At 36.7% G+C, this 19,916-nt stretch overlaps 1 protein-coding gene across 1 annotated transcript; it reads right to left on the bottom strand.

Annotated features, from left to right (window-relative positions):
• Nucleotides 1-13,267: 13,267 nt before the first annotated feature.
• LOC131622206 (general transcription factor IIH subunit 2) lies at nucleotides 13,268-18,242 on the bottom strand. Its single transcript, XM_058893234.1, has 5 exons — nucleotides 18,016-18,242; nucleotides 16,586-16,908; nucleotides 15,621-16,082; nucleotides 15,081-15,456; nucleotides 13,268-13,844 (listed from the first exon to the last, which is right to left on the bottom strand). The coding sequence occupies exons 2-5, from the start codon at nucleotides 16,859-16,861 to the stop codon at nucleotides 13,699-13,701; spliced, it is 1,260 nt and encodes a 419-aa protein (XP_058749217.1). The 5' UTR covers nucleotides 16,862-16,908; nucleotides 18,016-18,242; the 3' UTR covers nucleotides 13,268-13,698.
• Between the last annotated feature and the right edge of the window lie 1,674 nt (nucleotides 18,243-19,916).

The following is a 19,916-nucleotide window of genomic DNA, read 5'->3' as shown; positions in this document are numbered from 1 at the left end:
AGCTATTGCTTCAATGATTTTGATGATTCCTGAGGCTGTTGTGAAATTTGTCGAGCCTCCAGCTGCTGTATCAATTAACTGCTTTGTTTTGATTCTGAGCCCATTGACAAATACTTGCATCTGTTCAGTCTTGTCCATGTTGTGAGTGGGACATGCCACTAGAATTCTTTTGAATCTTTTGTAGGCATCTCCTAAGGGCTCACCCTCCTGCTGCTTGAAATTTAGAATGTCATACCTCTTCCTTATAAATACCGAAGCGGGAAAATACTCATTTAAGAAAGCTTTTTCCATCTCTTCCCATGATGTAATGCTGCCCGCTGGAAGGGAATAAAACCACTCTTCTGCTTCTTCTGCCAAGGTGAATGGAAACATTCTCAGCTTCTTGGCCTCTTCTGTATGACCTTCGATTTTTAAAGTTGTACTCATGGTCAGAAACCTCTGTAAGTGCTTGTTTGCATCTTCATTAACCTTTCCGGTGAAAGGCTTTCTTTCGAGCTGAGTGATGGTGCTTGGGTGCAATTGAAAATTAGGGACATTCACCGGTTGGTTGATAATTGTTTGTCTTCCCCCTGGTGTATTTGCAACTCCATAGTCTCCGAGGAGTCTCTCCGGTGGTGGTACCTCGCCCATGACTTCTTCTTCACTTTCAGAACCTGAATGAACTGTCACAACTTCTTCTTCGGATTCCAGTTTAGCTTGATGAGCTTGTCTGCGCCTGGCGTGAAAAGTCCTTTCAATTTCTGCGTCAAAAAGAAATTCTGCTGAGGCCTTGCCTCGCATAAACAGATTAGACAATTATTAGAATGAGGAAACAAATAATATAAAATTTTTTTATTTTTTTTTATATTTTTTTTTTTTTTTTTAAAAATAAAATTTTAGTCGCAGAGCAACAAAATTCTAATTGAAATAAAACTAAAACTCTACAATTTTCGGCAGTCCCCGGCAACGGCGCCAAAAACTTGATCGGAAAAATAGCAAGTGTACTATTTTGCCTCTGTAGTAATAAAGGGAAAATTCCCCGAATATCGATCTCAAGGACTGCGTGAGATTATAGAGTTAGTCGCACTTCAATTAAACAAAAAGCCTTGGGGTTTTGGTTTTTGTGATTACAAATTAAATTGCAAATAAACTTAAAAAGGATGATTTAGCCAAATATGAGTAACATGCCAGGGTCGGTGTGTGTATTAACATATGTAACAACTCTGAATCCTTATTCCAATAACAAAATCCAACTTATCAATTACCGGTTCTTAAGGGTACTTGCTCCTAAGTCCTTAGTGGGCAAACCTTTGAACATTCAATCCTAATCCCAAAGTCCTCTGAAATTATTGATGAAATCAAGTATTATAATTATCAAGAATAATCCGGTTACTATAGGGTATCCCTAGTCCTAGGTGATATCTACTATAGTATAATGGGATAAAAACCCTAACAATGGAGGTCAATCCTAATTGCCAGTCATAAATCAATCCAGTTGGTCCGACGAGGAAAGCAGTAAAAACATTATACCATTAAATTGAACATGAAAGGAAAATACGTTATTGAAATTCGGAATTCAAAATCATTACAAATGTTAATCAGGGACACCCCCCTAGCATTGGGGGGTTTAGCTACTCATATCATCCAAAGAAATTACAAAGATATTAAATAAAGACATTACAATAGGGATGATGAACTTTGATCTTCAATGGCTTCCGCTCATGAGAGTTCTCCGTTCTTCTCCAATTGCATAGGCTTCTTCTCTCAATCCTCAAAATCCTCGTGTGGCCAAAAAAAGATCCCTAATTCATCTTCAAAATCCTCCTAAATAGTGCAGACTCACTTAAGTTGGTTGGAAATTCCAAAAACACCCCTGCAGGCCATCCACTAAACTAAATAATAAAAATCAGCAAAATCAGCGTCATCACCCAACACGGGCCGTGTTGTGCAACACGGGCACCCGTGTTGGTCCCCTGGAATATTTATTTTTTTCACTTGGTCCCAGACTTAGCAACACGGGCCGTGTTGAGCAACACGGGTACCCGTGTTGCACCACTGTTTTCCTCTCTTCTCAAACTTTGCTCCTAGCGCTCTTCCTGACACGACCCGTGTTGAGCAACACGGCCACCCGTGTCAGGCCTCCTGTAGCATGTTTTTGAAATTCCTTCAAAACTTCCGAGTTTCGCACTGATTTACTCCGGTTTCTCCATATGAACCTGAAAACATTAAAACATACAACCAAAGCATAAAATGACGAATAAAGAAATAAAACACTTAATAACAAAACTTAAACATACTTAAAAACAACGATAAAAATATGTGTGAAAACCACTGATCATGACACAAAGTGAAAAGGAGCTTGATGAGCATGTTAAAAAAACTAGATTTTTCTGTCAAGTGGTGAGTAAAAGGTTGATGAGTGTTGTAAAGGAGGAAACATTAATTTGAGAAGAAATTTTAGAGATCATTGAGAATTTCATCAAGGAATTGACCGTAGATGAGCTACCAAATGATTTTCCTCTTATGTGAATTAAATGCCAGAAAGTTAAATCTATTAATATGGGAGACGGAAGCAGATGAGGCTCTTTATTAAGAAGAGAACTCGGGGTCGACTTCTTTAAAGGTGGAGGAGACTGGTGTGGGAAGGTTTTTTAAGTCATCCAACTCTGTTTCAGACTCAAATTCAACATTTTACTATTTTCACATTTTATTTTATTTGTTTTGTTTTGTTTTGAAATTAAAGTCTATTTGGGAAAAAATTATTTTATTTATGTTTTGGATTAAAAGACTATTAGGGTTTCTTTATTTTATGTATTTAAAGATCTTTGTCATGAGCATCATAATTATTTTTCATTATAATAAAATTTGGAGTAATAAAATTTGACAATTTTTTTATATACCTCCTTACCTTCTTAGGAACCCGCGGCGAAATTCCATAAATGCCCCTATATTTCGGAAGTGCATCTCCGAAGACATAAAAAAGGGTGATTTCGGATATGCATCTCCGAAATATTTTTTTTATTTAAAAAAAGGTGTTTTCGGAGATGCATCTCCGAAATCACTCTTTCGGAGATGCATCTCCGAAAACACCTGCGTTTTGCTGTTAATTCAAAACAGCCTCCATCTCTTTTCATTCTACCAAAAACACAAACTTTTCAACACAACACTCAATTCTTCCTACTACTACACAAATGAAACTTGCTCTACAACTCATTCCAACTATTGACAAGCATTCAAAGTCTCATTCAACATCAACTCCAATCATCAACAAATTGGAAGTTCTCTTATTTTGATTTCTAGGTTGTTTACGTTGTTAGGGCACTTATAAATTAGCAAAATGTTATAGGGTTAAGTTATTATATGTTAATGATTGTGTTTAGATAGGAAAAAATGGATTTTGAAGCATTTAGTGCAAGAAATGGGTTTCTGCAGAAATGGAGGATTGCAGGTGTTTTCAGAAGTGCATTTCCGAAATCAAGTCTGACCAGTTTCGGAAATGCACTTCCAAAATGGAGGTTGAATTATTATTTTTTTCTAAATTGTTTCAATGTCTTACCGGTTTCAATTTTTTCAGGAAAATGTCAAGAAACCAGACACTACTTAGACAGGGTAGGGAGACCCATACGGCATCAGCTCGACGCGAGCGGGCTTCACAGCTAGCAGCGACACGGGGATAGGTCCGAGTACGAGTACCCTTCCAAATGGATGAGGTGCCTGCAGGTTCCTCATCTGGATAGAGGGGTTGGCTAGCTCGGGCGTCTTCTTCCAGTGAGGATAAGATACATGAGGATGAGGAGGAGGTGGGAGTTGAGGAGGTGGAGGAGATACCCGATGTTCACCCTGAGTACACCGAGGATGATACGGGGGAGGAGGGCTACCCGGGAGAGCCTGTAGACACATTTGTGTTGATTTACTACCATGACCACGTTGCTCGACGTGTTTGGAAGGGAGAGGTAGTTTTTTTAATTACACTTTATAACCGTTTTTATTTAGGTTTTTATTCCACTTTTTTCTAACGGTCTAACTAACAATGTTTTTTGTTTTTGTTTTTGTTGTGACAGGAACGGGCGATCATATAATACGTGAACCATGCGCGGAAAATATTTGATATGTTTAAACCACGGGCTTTGTGGTTTAATGACGTTGTAGCTGGGAGCGGGCTTGGCGGGTTATGCATGACCGGATATAGTACCATCATCCACGACATGCAGGGGGCTTTGGTCGAACGGTGGCACAAGGAGACGTCTTCTTTCCACTTTCATGTTGGGGAGTTGACAATCACCCTACACAACGTGACTTGTCTGCTCCACCTGCCGATCAGAGGGAGTTACTGGACCATTCTAGGATACAGAGTGTTAAGGCCATAGAGTGGATGGTGTACTATCTGGGTATGGACCCAAACATGGCGGATTATGAGTGCAGAGCGACGAGTGGGGCGCATATCCGGTTCTCCAACTTGAAAGAGCTTTATGAGAACCACTTGGTGGCGGCAGCGGAGTCCGAGGTGACGGGTGACAGGCTTTTTGTTGAGTATCATCGCGGTTCCACTCTGTGGTGTTGGTTCATGTTCTTGGTAGGAACTGCACTCTTTGTGGACAAAAGTGCAACCTACATCGACAAGACTTATCTCTGGTATTTTATTGATCTGACTACAGTTCACTAGTGGAACTGGGGGCCGTCATTCTCGTATACCTATACCAGAAGTTGAATGAAGCCTCCAACAAGAGGACCAGACAGTTGACTAGCTCTTGCGCACTCCTTATGGTACGTTCATTTTTAATTATTTCACATTTAATTATAGTTCATATTATTTTAACATATTTTCGTATTTGTGTTTCAGGGCTGGATCATCTCATACTTCCACCGCATCCACGACTTCGACATTGATCCTGCGTAGGATGACGCCATGCCAAGGGCCGCACGATACATCCTCTAGGGGGGAATAACAAGGTGGGCCCATATCGCGTGTACCTCGACCGCACTGTACACGATGACATCCATTGGACACCCTTCACTGATTACGGCATTGTTGTCCCATTCGACAGCGTCGCATTATATTCTGGATGGTTGGCATGTGGGACCAACACCATGGTTAGGTATCTGCCGAAGCGGTGCATGAGGCAGTTTAGACGTGTGCAGATGATGCTGAGATCTCCGTTTTAGGCTGCTCTCGACACCGTTACCTGAGTGGGACTCACTGCTATATTTGAGGATTGGGGGCATCATTTGGTGCCTGAGGAGTATCGGCGTATGGTGACCACTTAAAACTAGCATTGTGTATATGGGTACGTGACATGGTTTTATCGGGTGTCACATTCTTTGATGACACCCGATGCTCCTGGAGATCCACCTAGGACAGCACATGAAAAAATCTTGGAGAACCAGCAGACCGAGGATGATCATGCCACTGATCTCATGCCGATATGTCAGCAGATACAGATGCTTGGCAGGATGCATTGGACAGAGGTATCATTCAGCAGGGCGGTCTAGAGGCAATTGCCATTGTGGAGAGGATAGTCTGTGACGCAGCCGGTGCGACGGCGTATTGGAGGCAGAGGAGGTCGCAGGGTGTTCGCATTAGGCATACTCAGTAGTAGTTGCCTATTTATGTTTTATTCATGACTTTTTTGTATTCGTGTTGTAATATTTTGACACTGGGCACTTACCCGTACAACTATTTTCGTATTTATAATATTGGTATTTTATGTTAATTTACGTGTTATATTTTGTCGATTCTGTTATATTTTGTCGATTAATGTAAAATATGGGATTAATCATTGTTTTGAAAAGAAAAAGAAAAACTCAAAGCATATTTCGGAGATGCATCTCCAAAACTGGACAAAGGTTGTTTTCGGAGATGCATCTCCGAAATAATTGAAAATGTGAAAATGGATGATTTCGAAAATGTATCTCCGAAATAAAAAGGTATTTTGGAGTTTTTCAGCGGGGGGTCCTCACTCCATAAAGATCTATAAAGAAATTGTCTAAAATTTAGAATTTTTTTATATGATGAATTTCAGAATTTATCCGACCAATTTTACACTTGCAATCATGTGTTTTTATTATAGACTTAGTGATTGCTATTCTCAGAGTTTTTGACTGCATTACATTCCACTCAATATGAAAAATAAATTATATAACAGATGGGAGAAAATGGAAGAAAATGCATAAAATGTACATGATTTCTCGTATTAATCAAACCCGATGAGTTCATGCAATTTATGTGTTTACAGTTTTTGAATTTTATAAATTCAATTGGTTTTTAATCGATTGGTACACGAGATTTCAATCAATTAATATTGTCTTTTAGATTAAAAATGGTTAGTGACTCATCCTCGAAAATAGTATATATTAGTATGAGTTGTTGCTCTATTGTTTACCGGGCCGTTTTTTAAGATGTAGAAAATAAATTGCAGTACAAGGTTTCAAATTTTCTACGATTAAATTGATCTAAATAGGAATTTATAATAAAATCAATACGCAATCTTTTTTTTTTTTTTGGTTTCTAGCGTGTTTGGAAACACGGCGGAAAGCCGGCAAAACGCACGTTTGGCCAGAAACTACACTTTATAGCTTCTTGAAATCACGGTGGGAGAGCTGCTAGACGTGCGTTTCTAATTTCAAACGTTAAACCAAACACACCATTCATCTTACAATTAAATTTTAATTTTAATTCTATATTACTCATGTGACATTCATTCCATAGCACAGAGCTAATTTCTCTTGCTATCATAATACTTACATAGAGGTGGCGTGCATAAAGGAGACTGACAAAAGGCAAACACTAGTAATGACAAATTGGAAGTTGAAAAACAGCAAAATCATGAAAAGAAAAGATGATAGCGAAACATATAAGGATTCATAAGAGAATATGATGAAGTAATGAATCTAACTTAGGATCCATTTGAATTAACCTATCGACATTTTATTCAGGATTTTGAGTTAGTATTTGAGTAAACTCTTTCGGTAATTGAATCATATTCTCACTTTGATTATAAAACAAAGTCATACATACACAAATGTTTATTATAAGCACAAGTCTAATCTATGTGTCAGTTTGGGGTTCATTTTAAATTGATTTCACTTGTGATAATGGTTTTAAGTTTAAAAGGAAAGTGTAACAAAAAAAAAGAGTATAGAGACAAAATGAGTTGTGCGTGGGATGATTTGTCGGAGACGTGCTTAAATTTGGGACATACTTTATGAATTATCCCTTTTTGTCTCCACTTTCATGGTTGGCGTGGCTTACTCTTGTTTCTCCGGAACAACTACCAAATGTGCATGTACCTCCTACTAAAGTGGATATACAGCTTTGTTCTTCCATATTCAAAATTAGGGGTGGCAAAACGGGCCGTGGCCCGCCGGGCCGGCTCGCCACCCGCTAAAAAATGGCGGGTTGGGTTGGGATTTTAGGCCCGCCGCTCGCCAAAGACCGCCCCGCCAAAACCCGCCACCCGCCATAGCCCGCCCCGCCAATGCCCGCCGCCCGCTAAAGCCCGCCGCTCCTCTAAAATTCTCTATTTTTTAGTTAATTCTAGTAATTTCAATTCTTGATGGTTTATTTTATATATTTATTCGTAAATATATGTAATATTTTTTAAGTCAAATTTGTTAACAATTTGTTTTTATAAAAAATTATTTTAAAAGATAAGTGAAAAATTTAATTAAAAGGTAAAAAAATCTATTAATCTATTAAAAAAATGAAAAAAAAAATATAAATAAAAATAGGCGGGCAAACCCGCCGCCCGCCAACCCGCCATCTTGGCGGGGCGGGCATGATTTTTGTGCCCATTTAACTTGGCGGGCATGCCCGCCCCGCTCGTTTTTTGGCGGGCTTTAGGCGGGGCGGGCGGCGGGCGGGGCGGGCGGCCCGTTTTGCCACCCCTATTCAAAATATGTATACTCCCTCCAGAACTATATATAGGTGGGACGGGACACCTGCCACGTTTTAGGTCTTTTCGATGTAATGAGATTTTACACCAAATGTGAATTGAATTCTCCAAACGCACGCTTAGAAGTTAGAAGTTTTCTTCTTTGTCAGCTTGTTAATTATAGACTTTTTTTTATAAATTATTAACGGACTGGAATAATTACTTCGCCCCGAGAAAGGATGGTCCATAAAGAGGTAACAAGAGTCAAATATATTGGCATCCAGCGTACGCGTCTAAAACGTCTAAAACAGGAAAATTATACCCCGTACCCCTACATTTATTCCAATACCCATACAATTTTAAAAAAATCTCAATTTTGTCCTTATTAAATTTTTAACTTTTCTTTTTTATTTTTTTTTCTAATTTTACTGAACCGGATATCTCAGGGATGGGTGTTCCGGTTCCTTTTTTTTTCAATTTTACTGAACCCGATATCCCAGGGGTGGGTGTTCCGGTTCCTTTGTTTGTGATACATTAAGTTTGTTGTTGCTTATTATATGATGGTCATGGTTTGTTTGTTGGGGATCCATCAACAAAGTGTGAGAATTTGTTTTGAGAAAGATTAACGTGAAGCTGAAAGTAGGGTAGCGAGATTAGCGTATGTCAATATTTTGGTACAATGTTAATTAAGAATTCCTGTCTGGTTTCAGTTACAATCTGAGTTTTTTTTTTTCTTTTCCTTTTTCAAGTTAACACATGAAACTTCTTTTTTCGAATAAGCAAAACCATAAGACACCAGAAAACCGAAACATTTCAAGGCGTCCGGCAACGTAGAACCATCGTTCGACGGCGGAGGAAGAGAATAGGATTGAGGAAACAAAAACTTGCAGTCTTGGCAATACAAGAGATTGTCCTTCCCAGGCCATCGCCAAACGGGAACGAAAAAGAGCTTCAAAACTTTGTCGTATTCAACAAGATCAGCGCGTGAACCGTAGTTGATGCACTTTCCGACACCGGATTTCACTACCTGTCGGACTTGTTGTTCTAACCCTCCTGCGAAAAAGAAAAACATCGTTAACGTTAATAAAATTGAAAAAAAAAGAACCGGAACACCCACCCCTAGGATATCCGGTTCAGTAAAATTGAAAAATAAAATAAAAAAGAAAAGTTAAAAATTTAATAAGGACAAAATTGGGATTTTTTTAAAATTGTAGGGGTATTGAGATAAATGTAGGGGTACGGGGTATAATTTTCCTAAAACAGGTTAGTAGGTCGGCCGAAATACCTTTGAAAATCATTTGAATTTGAGCCTTCCAAGCTAATATTCATGACCCATTTGTTTAAGGTATATGGGTAATGATGTGTCCGAAAAGTAACTAACCGAAAAGATCAATCGATAAAAAAAATTGTTTCATCCATAATTCAAGGGAGAACGAGTCTCCTCTATTCCACATTTCTGATGGTAGAGCTAGAGAAATAGCTCTCCGACTCTCTAATCCAAGTTGAATAAGTTTTTTATGTACCTCAATTCTAATGAGAAGCAATCACGAATTTTTAGTATTTCATACAATTCATAAATGAGGAGGTTCTCCGCAACTTCCACTTACCATAAACACACTAAAACCTTTTTAGAGTATGGTTATCATCTCTCACATGGTTCTATACGTTCTCTTGAGTTCTACTCGTGTACATTAAAACCTAAGATCTTCATCTACTTTTACACCTCTTCATTCAAGCTAAACATAAACAACTCTCAAATTTGATAAATTTCTCATATCCTTACTTTTTTGGTTTTTTTATTTGTGAAAAACGCAATATATTAATAAGTTAAAGTTATGTTGCATTATGTTCTTAAAAATATTTTATGTGAGTTGGATTCATTTCAGATAAGGGTACGTTCATGGCCGCATTTTGCTCTAGTTTGTTTTAGTTCGAGTTTTTCTGTTATTCATTTTGTTTTTTAATTTTGTTTGTGTTAGCTAGAGATTTCGACAAGATGGTTACGTTCTTCGAAGTCATATGTCTCGGAGAACGAGTGGCTTTAAAAAGCTATTTGTAGAAGTCTTTTTATGTCAGAATTATTTCCTAAAGTCGAGATAAGGCATGATTTGATTTATCTTCGAAATCGAAGAAATAAAAGACTTAGAATATTCTGATATATTTTGAAAACTTATGAAGACGCGTTGTTTCGCGTTGAAGAGTCTCAAGCGGGATTATTTGAATTTCAAAGTGATTCTTTTGAGTCAGAAGGACGCGTGGAAACTCCATGGATTCGAAGCGCATGCAAACAAACAACGTGGCATCTCATTAGAGTAAGACCGTTAGAGTCAAATTAGTATAAATAGAGATCTTAGTGGTAGGATTCAAAGGTGTTCAATTTGTACAAAGTTACTCAAAAAATACTCAAGTACCAAGCGAAAGTGAAAGAGTTTTTTCATTGAGAATGTACGTATGACATCAACATTGTGTTTAATTTCGTTTCATTTACTAATAAAGTTCCTTTAAAACATTCCTTTTCGAATTCATTTACATTTAGTAGAAGTACTTAGATTCATTTTCTTTAACATTGTCTTCATTACTTACATTCGAGTCATTGTTACTTTACAATCTATATGTGAAGTCTTTGTTACATATAGTCACAAGTCTTTATACAAACACCCAAGACAATTACTAAACAAAGCTATGGATTCAATCATCGATATGGAAAACTTTAGACACATGTCCTAGGATCAATCTAGTCAATCCTGTAAGTTACCAAATCATCAAGTTTGGAAGACCAGTGATTGTTTGTCAGAAATCACTGGTAAACAGTTTGTTGTTACATTATTTTTTTTAGTTTTATAAAAAATGGTGGACGAACAACAGAGATACAAACATGATCGAGTGGCCCAACATGCTTTAATAGCTAGACTCTTGCAGCTCGTAGTTGGATAATTGTCACATATTATTGAGGGATCGTGTTCCCTGAATCATGTATCTCCGGCTCATGATGAAACACCTAGTGCCCCTGTTCGTGTTGATGTACATGCACTTAATTCACTTCCTACAACCGAACCTAGTGATGTTGTACCTACTTATTTTTTGAGAGGCTTCGAAAACACTTCACTACTTCCTCTATATGCACACCATCTTGTAGTTCACGTCGGGAGAAGTAGTAAAAATATTTTATTATTCTTTTAAACAATTATTTTATACTAATTTAACTGTCTAACGTTGGTGTATTTATTTATGCAGTACCATAACACTTTGAAATGTGTAAACCATGCCAGAAAGATATCAAAGGTGACGCAGCTTGATGAACTGTGGTTCTAGAAAGTCTTAGAAATAAGGCCTTCGACCTAATGGTGACATAATCAAGGGTTGATCTCAATAAAACTCAAGAGGAGGTATAAGACATCAGGAGATGTCATGTTAGATTCTCATTCATATCAAAAAAAAATTATATTTACCACTTAAATGTCGTTGTGGATGTTGTTCGTGATAAGGCACGGGTTTCCTATCATAGAGTATGTGCATTGAGGACATATTTCTTAATCTTTCTTGGCATTGGAATTTTTGTGGACAAACGTGTGACATTTGTTAATGTTGTCCACATTAAATACTTCAAGAACTTAGAGAGAAATCGCAAGTAAAATTGAGGGCATCTTGTTTAATTTATCTCTACTCCAAATTAGTTGAAGATAGTCTATGCAAGACAAGACAGATGACATAAAGTAATTGTCTACTTTAGATACTTTATTTACACCCTTATTGAGATTAATTTCATAGTATGCTACACACTAATTGATATTTCATCTGAATCATTTTTAGACATGGATCTTCTAACATTTTTTAAGTATCACTGCTAAGAGTTTGTTGACAACTACTATAGAGATTTGCGACGTGTGTGCTCGAATATACCACTCAAGGGTAATCTGACAACTGAGTCATACATGCTTACTTTTGGCTAATAATATATATTTCACACCATAAAGTGAACACCATCAAACACATCTGTTGGAGGTGATATTCTAATACTCTAAGTGGTTGGTTTGTGGATCTCAATTTATGCACATGCATCTATCTAAGTAAGTACGGGGACAATTCAAATATTTGCAACATATATCCACGGACCCCATAGTTAATGTTACTGCCATTCCTCCACAAATATTTGCAACATATATCAACGGACTCCATAGTTGATGTTATTGTCATTCCTCCACAAAGATGTCGATGTGATACTTTCAAAATACAATGAATATTTGGTGTTAGAGAATGTATGTGGTGTGACAATTCGTCGTTGATGAAGTATTAGTTATGTTTAACTTATGTATATGATTTATTGTGTGAATAATGAATCCTCTTTCATGGGATAGAGTATTAGTTATGTTTAACTTATGTATATGACTTATTATGTGAGTCATGGATGCATTGTCAAATGATGTAAAAATGTCTTTCTATATACTCTCAAAGAGATTCATAATACTACATTGTTTAATAATGTCCGAATTTAAAGTCCGGATCCACCACATTATTCTAAAATAGACTCAATTAAATTCTAAATTAGACTCAAATAATGCATAAAATGTTGTCCAACATTGTGTCCAAATTTTGAACTCTAGATTCACTTATACGCTTAACGGCTTTAACACACACAAGCAACATAAATAGACACAATCCCGAAGATTAAAATCCAAATTATATTTTACTTGGATAAGGATGTCTTTCTAATGAAGAGAAATGTTTTATAATTGTTCATTCCAATTCAAAATTATAATTGTTCATTCAGATTTCAAAATTCAGACGATACAAGTTTTCATAAGATTAGTGATCACTTGCATGGAATGTATTGAACACTACCCTTACGTAAAACCACACATCATCATGTAATATATACTTTCAATTTTTTTTAGAAAACTTCTTACTTGGATCTGAAAATCCACAACCAACTAGAAAATAATTGTATTTTTCATGCACTTAAGTGCTTGTTGGGTGGTAAAAGTTGGTCGAAGTTTGTAAGAAGCAATCGGATAATGGAAGTCCTTCTGAAAGGTATTACTTTACACATCCAATGGAATGAAGGTGAACAAAATGAAAACCCAAATTTGCCCTTCCATATTTCAAATATGCATCTCCGGGCTCACCTAAAATACTCACTACACTTCATAAGATGCATCTTCAGAATTAGCTGTAAAATTTTAAGGAGATGAATCTCCCGATTATCCCTTAACAACACCTTGTGCATCTCCATAAACCTCATGGAGTAACTCAGTTTTCAAATAAGGATTATTACAAAGATGCATCTCCGTAAATATTTTTGAGCAAAATGGCATGCCTCATTCACTAAAAACATGAGAAAAACTGGGGTGGGTGGCTCATTCACTAAAAACATACACACCATTGATTGTATCACTCGTAACTCGTGTAAATATTGCACATATTTAGCAATGAAAATATAATGATAAAAATATTCTGCTAGCAAGAATGGCTAGTGTCAGCCCATTGATTAAAAACTGGCAAGGGTTGACATCCATGCTGGAAAGTAAGGTCGAATGAAACAAAGTATATTCTTACATGTGCTTTAACTTCCAGCAAAGAACAAAAGAAGGAAAAGGGTAAGAATTTGTTATGGTATAAATGAAAAAAGAAAAAATCTCACCATTGTGTATAAATAATATCATTTCTGTTTTCCAGCCTACAGAGCAATTACTGCTCGAGAGCTAGCATTTTGATCAGGTGATTGGATGGTTTGCATGAACCAGAACCTCTTCAATAGTCCAGCAAATGGATGCAACATCACAATGACAGGGAGGCAGTATAGAATATCATTTAAGATGGAAGTTAAATGTTAAGAGCAGATTATTGGCAATCATTGAGCAGTAGTTATTGACTTAGAATGCCGGAAACTCTCACAGCCTGGGCAGTTATGTAAGCTCTCATGAATGTAGATGTCACAATCAAAGCAGAATTGTTGCTTGCATTTTGGGCAATAGACAGAGAGTTCAGGCTTGTTTCCTGTTCCACAAACGGAGGGACTTTTAGCAAAATTAGCAAGAACATATTCTATATGCATTACTATTTCTAATAGAATATAAAACACAAGGAATTGCATATCATCAACTATACGACTGAAGATTCTCAGCGATGGGCTTATGTAGCAAAAAAACACTAATCACATAAAGCATATGTATTGTATCTTTAACAAAAAAAACTTGACTGCCATATAACTTGCAGTATTCAATTATTAGCGAAGTGTGATTAACATACTTAAGGCATACACACTGTTATTAGAATGTATCGTTGATCACATGTTAACTTAAGAAGCCGTGGTTTATTTTTCTTCTAAATTTGGGGTCCAACTTTACAAACAGTGGCTTTTAAGCCATAGATGCATCATCATGCTGACAAGCCAAGGCTTTTATGTCTCACAAAAATTATTCCCTATCACATGCACGTGATATCATGGTTGATAGAATTCAATGTCCTTGCAAGATACTAGCATTTTTTAGAGAGTAAAGGTACTATTATTAAGACACTATATCATGAGCATATTGTAGACCAAGCAGTTGGACTTGGATAGCCATTCAAAATACTTGAACCACAACAGTCTCCTTCACAGATGACTCATGATATGCTACACAAGGTGATTATTAAAAGGGAATAAGGATGTTTATCAAAAGACTCGTATATGCCCTTGTAAATTGAAAGACAAACCATCTCAATTGGAATGTTGCTAATGTCTTTTACAGTGGCCAGGCAGTGTTATCAAATATCGGCAATAGCGGCGCTATGGAGGATACCAATGACAGTTTTTGGGCTCGCCAAAATGTAATATTGGCTGATATTACAGGTTTTTCTGCCATGACCCGCTATGACAGCAGAGCAAAGCAGCCAGTATGGCGGGATTTTGGCTCTCCGCAATGGACCACCATCCGCCATACACAACAGTGAGGCCAGGTCATGATAGCACAAAATCTACTAAGAAATCAAGATGCATAAAAAGACAAATGAAACTACTCCCACTGACAATTTACTAATTTCAATAAAATATTTAAAACAAAATTACAGGGAATAACTTAAGAAATTATAGACCCATTTGTTATTTTTACATTATTCACCCTTAAAAAAGTATGATGAGTCTATATTTGACATAGCATATTAGGCAACACCATAACATTCTATATAAGCAAAAAATATAAATATATAAACTTATGCATATACTCAATCAACAACTGGTCTGCAGATGCTTACCCTGACTAAGGAGACTTTCTTCACAACCAAAACAAATGTTGGGAAACCTGAGGCTTGGATCATTTTGAGATGATGCAGAGATCTCCACAAACGGCACTATAGGGAAGAGATGGTGATATGACCTTGCCAAATGAGGTGAAGAAATAAGGGTCAATCCACAGATGCGGCATTCGGTAGGAAGCTCACAAACACGAACTTTGCATCTTGGACAAGTGTATCCCCCTTCTGTTTTAGCCTCTTCATGACATGTACAAATTGCAACAGAGCCCTCAGCTGCTCTTTGTGGGAAACCCATCTTAATCAAATTAGCCGTAGCATATTCTGCTATTGCTGGAGGTGGTGGACAATGCTCTAGAATTAACTCTTTAAAGTGGGACTGCATGAGATGTATACATGGATAAGAGAATGCACAAACACTTGAAAAATGCAAACAGAAAATGGTTGGATTATAAAAAATGAAAAACTCATAATTTTTTAAGAGGAGCATTAATTTGTAATTATACAACAGCTACACGGTTCAATCACAGCCAGCAAACTAACCTCATCCAGTGCAACGGCGTACGTTCCTCCAGTTTCTTGGCAAAGATGCTTGCATATAAACATTTCAGCAGCAAGACCAATGACAGAGCATCTCATTTTTCCCTTTTTGCATTTCTGGATAGTTTCCATGATATCACCGGGATCACAGGTACTCAGGGCCGAATATAAAATCAGAACTTCTCGATGGCCATATGATGGGATTTGATTTAGATTGCTATGAACAAGATCTAGGGCATTTTGTAGGGAGGCGTCACCTGAGCATTCTAGTTTACCCATCAAAGCTTTGATGTGGGACTCAGGACTGCCACCAAGATCTGTCAAGCAGCTAGCAACCCCATCTTTGGTAGTCACCAAACCAACGTGACTAAGTGGATTCTGATCAAAGAACTCTCTGATAAAAGTCTCAACCTGCTTTGCAATCACAGCCATTCTACTAGGTCGAAAGTCCCTCTCTGAAGCTGCCTTTACATGATGTAAGATGCAATTATATTACAAAGCAAGAAATTGAAAAGACATACATGACTAACATTAATATGAATATAATATTAATATTATTATTGAATAAGATACTTCTAAATTTTAACCGTATGACCATAAACAAGTTTGTAATATAATTTCCGGCATGAGAGGCTTCGCGTGAAACATCAGAGTGACTATGATGTGCCTACGAATAATCTAGTTGCTAGGAAAATTTTGAATTTCAGCTGTTAAGTGCTAGCTTATTGAACAAGTATAGATGACTTATAAAGAAAAAGATTTAAAAAAATTCAAAAAGCATATGTAAAATAAATTTTAGATAAGATATTAGAAGAAAACCTAGTAAATTTAACTGTGCTACTAATTCGTGAATTGTACCAACATACCCCTCCTCCAATTATACCCGAATTTTCAAGTAATCAATGCAATCGTCCATGACAAATGACTTAAAGACAAACACAGAAACTGTATTGTAATAAAAACAATACCTTGGACAGGTCGACAACAATGTATAAGTATCGTATCAAACCCTTTTGAATTCGTGCAGTAGCTGCATTTGAAGCAAGGGCGCGAAGGCGCCTACGATACTGAGCATGTTGAATGGCTGTAGTATCAATAGAACGTAGAAGCCCAGATTCATCCTCCTGCAAAGACTCCCATGATCTATCCTCTGTATAAGCTCTCTCCCATGCTTCAAGTCCATCCTCATTAACTTCATCTTCTTCATCGTCTTCATTAAGTGGTCTCCCAGCAATGTTATTCATGATTTCTAGCCCAAAAGATGCAGCAGTTAATCAACCCAGTAAAGAAGCTGCAACAGTAAATAAATTATTCATTTTATAAAGTTTCCTTCAATACAGATAATTTCATAACAATAAATGATATATGGTGAAACATCAGCATTTAAAAAAGAACCATAGTGTCATCATACACAAACCAAAAGAGATGGAAAAGATAAATATTGAATAAAAGTGTAAGATCATGAAAGCAAAATCTGCAATGATTTAAACAGAGTGGGTGATTAAAAAAGTGAATTTACTTATGCATAAGAAATGAAGGGAAAGTAAATAAATCAAAGTACCGAATGTAGAACCCCTAAATTTACTTTTTCTCACAAGTTAACTATGTTTATACTTTTTTATCCAACTCTAATGAAAAGAATCGTTGTTGCAGTAAAGAACGGTTGCAAATTTGGTAACTGCTTTAAGCTTGAATTATCCATAAAACCCTGACATTGAAGCTTTAGGACCAGTGTAGAAACCGTCAGTGTTATCAAATTGTGGCGCCATGGCCGCTATGGCGGATATACATGGCGGATTTGTGGCTCATCGCAATGGTAAATATTGGCCGCTATTGCGGGTTTTTCCGCCATAATCCGCTATTACGGCGCCAGAAAGCAGCCGCTATGGTAGGATTTTGGCTCTCTGCCATGGACTGCCATCCGCCATAGACAACACTGGAAATGTGGAAAAACACCGATACTGATGCTCTTGTGAGCATCATTCAAATTTACTAGATGAAGATGCAATTTGATATGGATAGGCAAATTGAACAGTCTAGTGTGAAACAGAATGTGATAATTATACATACAGCAGAGATTCTAACAATCAATTTCAAGATTCACCAAAAAAAATTCTAAAACAATCAGAGATTCTAATAATCTAATAATCAATTTCAAGATTCACCAAAAAAATTTCTAAAACTAGGGTTTATGACAAAGAGGGAAGGAATTCGAATTTGAAGTAGAATCTTAAAATTGATAACATCATAAAATACTAACAAAACTATCCAGTAGCTAAACTACACGTCAAGTTCAATGTTCATACATTGAACGAAAAAGATTGGGATCTTGTGAAGACTATGGGTTCCGTTTTCGACATACAAGTTAGCGAGAAGTGAGATGATGAAGAAAACTGACCGGGGTAGCGAAGAGATTGAGCAAGCGACGGAGAGCTGTCCGAGGCGGTGTTAGGTTCTCTACGACGGCGTTTTTGGCGGCCCGTAGGGAAGAGAAGGAGATGATTATAGGGTTTCTCTGTCTTTTGCGGCAGTTTGGAGAACGTGTAAAATGAGATGTAGTGAAGAGAGGAGTGACAATTTCATCCCGCTCTACTCTATTTCTTCTTTGTATTATGCTTTCTTCAAAAAAAAAAAAAAATGTTAATAGTCCATCAACTTTTTATTAGATCCATGTAGGAAGCAGGCCTTACATTTCTATTCATCCGGTCATTGTAAGTTTTTATATAGAGAGATTCTAATCCTATTAATTATATTCTAATACATCTTTTATTCTAATACATCCTTGTAGTCGAAACGGGCTGTTCGCGAAGGTTAAGAATATCACGAAAATTATCAAAAAGTTATAACGGAGGTCTTTTGGTGAAGATGTCTGCAATTTGGTAACATGAAGGGACGTGTAAGACTCGACTTGGTCGCGAGCAACTTTTTTACGCAGAAAATATATATTCATCTCGATGTATTAGGTGTGTTGATGTTGAATTGGGTTGTCGGATATATAGATGGCACTCACATTGTCACAATAAACTAAAGTGGCTATTGCGATTGGATAGTGTAGTTCCAATAGTAAATTTCTAATCCAACAAGATTCATATACTACATAAGAGACTTTGCGGTACTCGGCTTCTACACTGGACTGGGAGAGGGTGTGATGGCATTTAGCAAGTCATGAGATTAAATTGTCACCAAGATAAACACAGTAACCATTCATCTCAACTCAACCATTCATCTCAACTCCACCACATAACTTCAACTATCAAAACTGCAATAACAAACTTATTCATACACCTGATTTTCTTAACGTCTAACAACATTCACTTCTCCACAAACATATTTACGATCTCACAATTGAAACATCAAACTCACCACCGACATAACTAAAAAGCTTATTCATACTGGAAAAACAAATACCATTTTGACATAACAGAATGTATAGATTCTACAACTTAAATAATATCTTTGTTACATCAAACAGTACTTAACCTTCATCTTTTTTTGGAATTAACTTAGACCATCTCTAGTGGGAGATTTTTTGCTTGGTTCGCCAGCTTGAAATTACAAAACCCATGGTTCGCCACTAGAGGAGGAAAATAAGTGGCACTACTATTGCATCAAGAGCACATAATTTTACAATATTTCATAAGTAAATAATATATTTTATGATTTAGTTACCTATTTGTTCAATTATTGTAGGGTCTATTATGAGATTTTTCTAAGTTGCACCATTGGAGCAAATATTAGATGAGTTGTTTTAAAAAAGATGTGACACATTGGAACCCACAATTAGCAATTGGTGAGTAGCACATCAGAGGTGTTCTTATGCGAATGAGGTAGTTTTTCTCAGCCATTGTCCAACCCTTTCATCATCTCCCATCAATGTTCAAGAAGATCATTCATTATTAGGTCAGGGTCATTCACAAATAATACATCGACATTGTGCGACAACATTAAATTTTTTAGGCCAAATACCCTTTTTGATCCTTAAATTATACATTTGAGTTCAATTTGGTCCCTTAATTTTAAAAGTTGTCACATTGGTCCTTTAACATTTGAAATATCGTCATGTTTGTCCTTCCGTTTGTGGTTGTTAGTCAAAGTCAAAAAATAGCTTCCAGGTGACATGTAATGTGATGACGAGGATATAACACTAAAAATAGTTTCCATGTGGCACTGAATATAATTCACACTGCTTTAAATTCAAATCTAAACAACCCTAGAATAACAGAAGATGGCCAAAGCATGTAGGTTAGATTAATAATAATTTCATAATACATACTTTCAAATGATTTCTAGCCTCAGCTT

This window comes from Vicia villosa, unplaced genomic scaffold (assembly GCF_029867415.1).
Source record: "Vicia villosa cultivar HV-30 ecotype Madison, WI unplaced genomic scaffold, Vvil1.0 ctg.000025F_1_1, whole genome shotgun sequence".
NCBI lineage: Eukaryota > Viridiplantae > Streptophyta > Magnoliopsida > Fabales > Fabaceae > Vicia > Vicia villosa.
The sequence above is the reverse complement of the archived record's forward strand: the minus strand, read 5'-3'. Positions and strand labels throughout refer to the sequence as shown.

What these genes read in the sequence shown, in the direction of transcription:
- LOC131622206 (XM_058893234.1), bottom strand. Translation starts at nt 16,861, where the DNA reads ATGAATAACATTGCTGGGAGACCACTTAATGAAGACGATGAAGAAGAT. An exon ending in ACGCCGTTGCACTGGATGAG is followed by an intron (nt 15,457 to 15,620) that starts GTTAGTTTGCTG and finishes CATCTCATGCAG; the next exon opens with TCCCACTTTAAAGAGTTAAT. An exon ending in AGAAAGTCTCCTTAGTCAGG is followed by an intron (nt 13,845 to 15,080) that starts GTAAGCATCTGC and finishes TTTGTGGAACAG; the next exon opens with GAAACAAGCCTGAACTCTCT.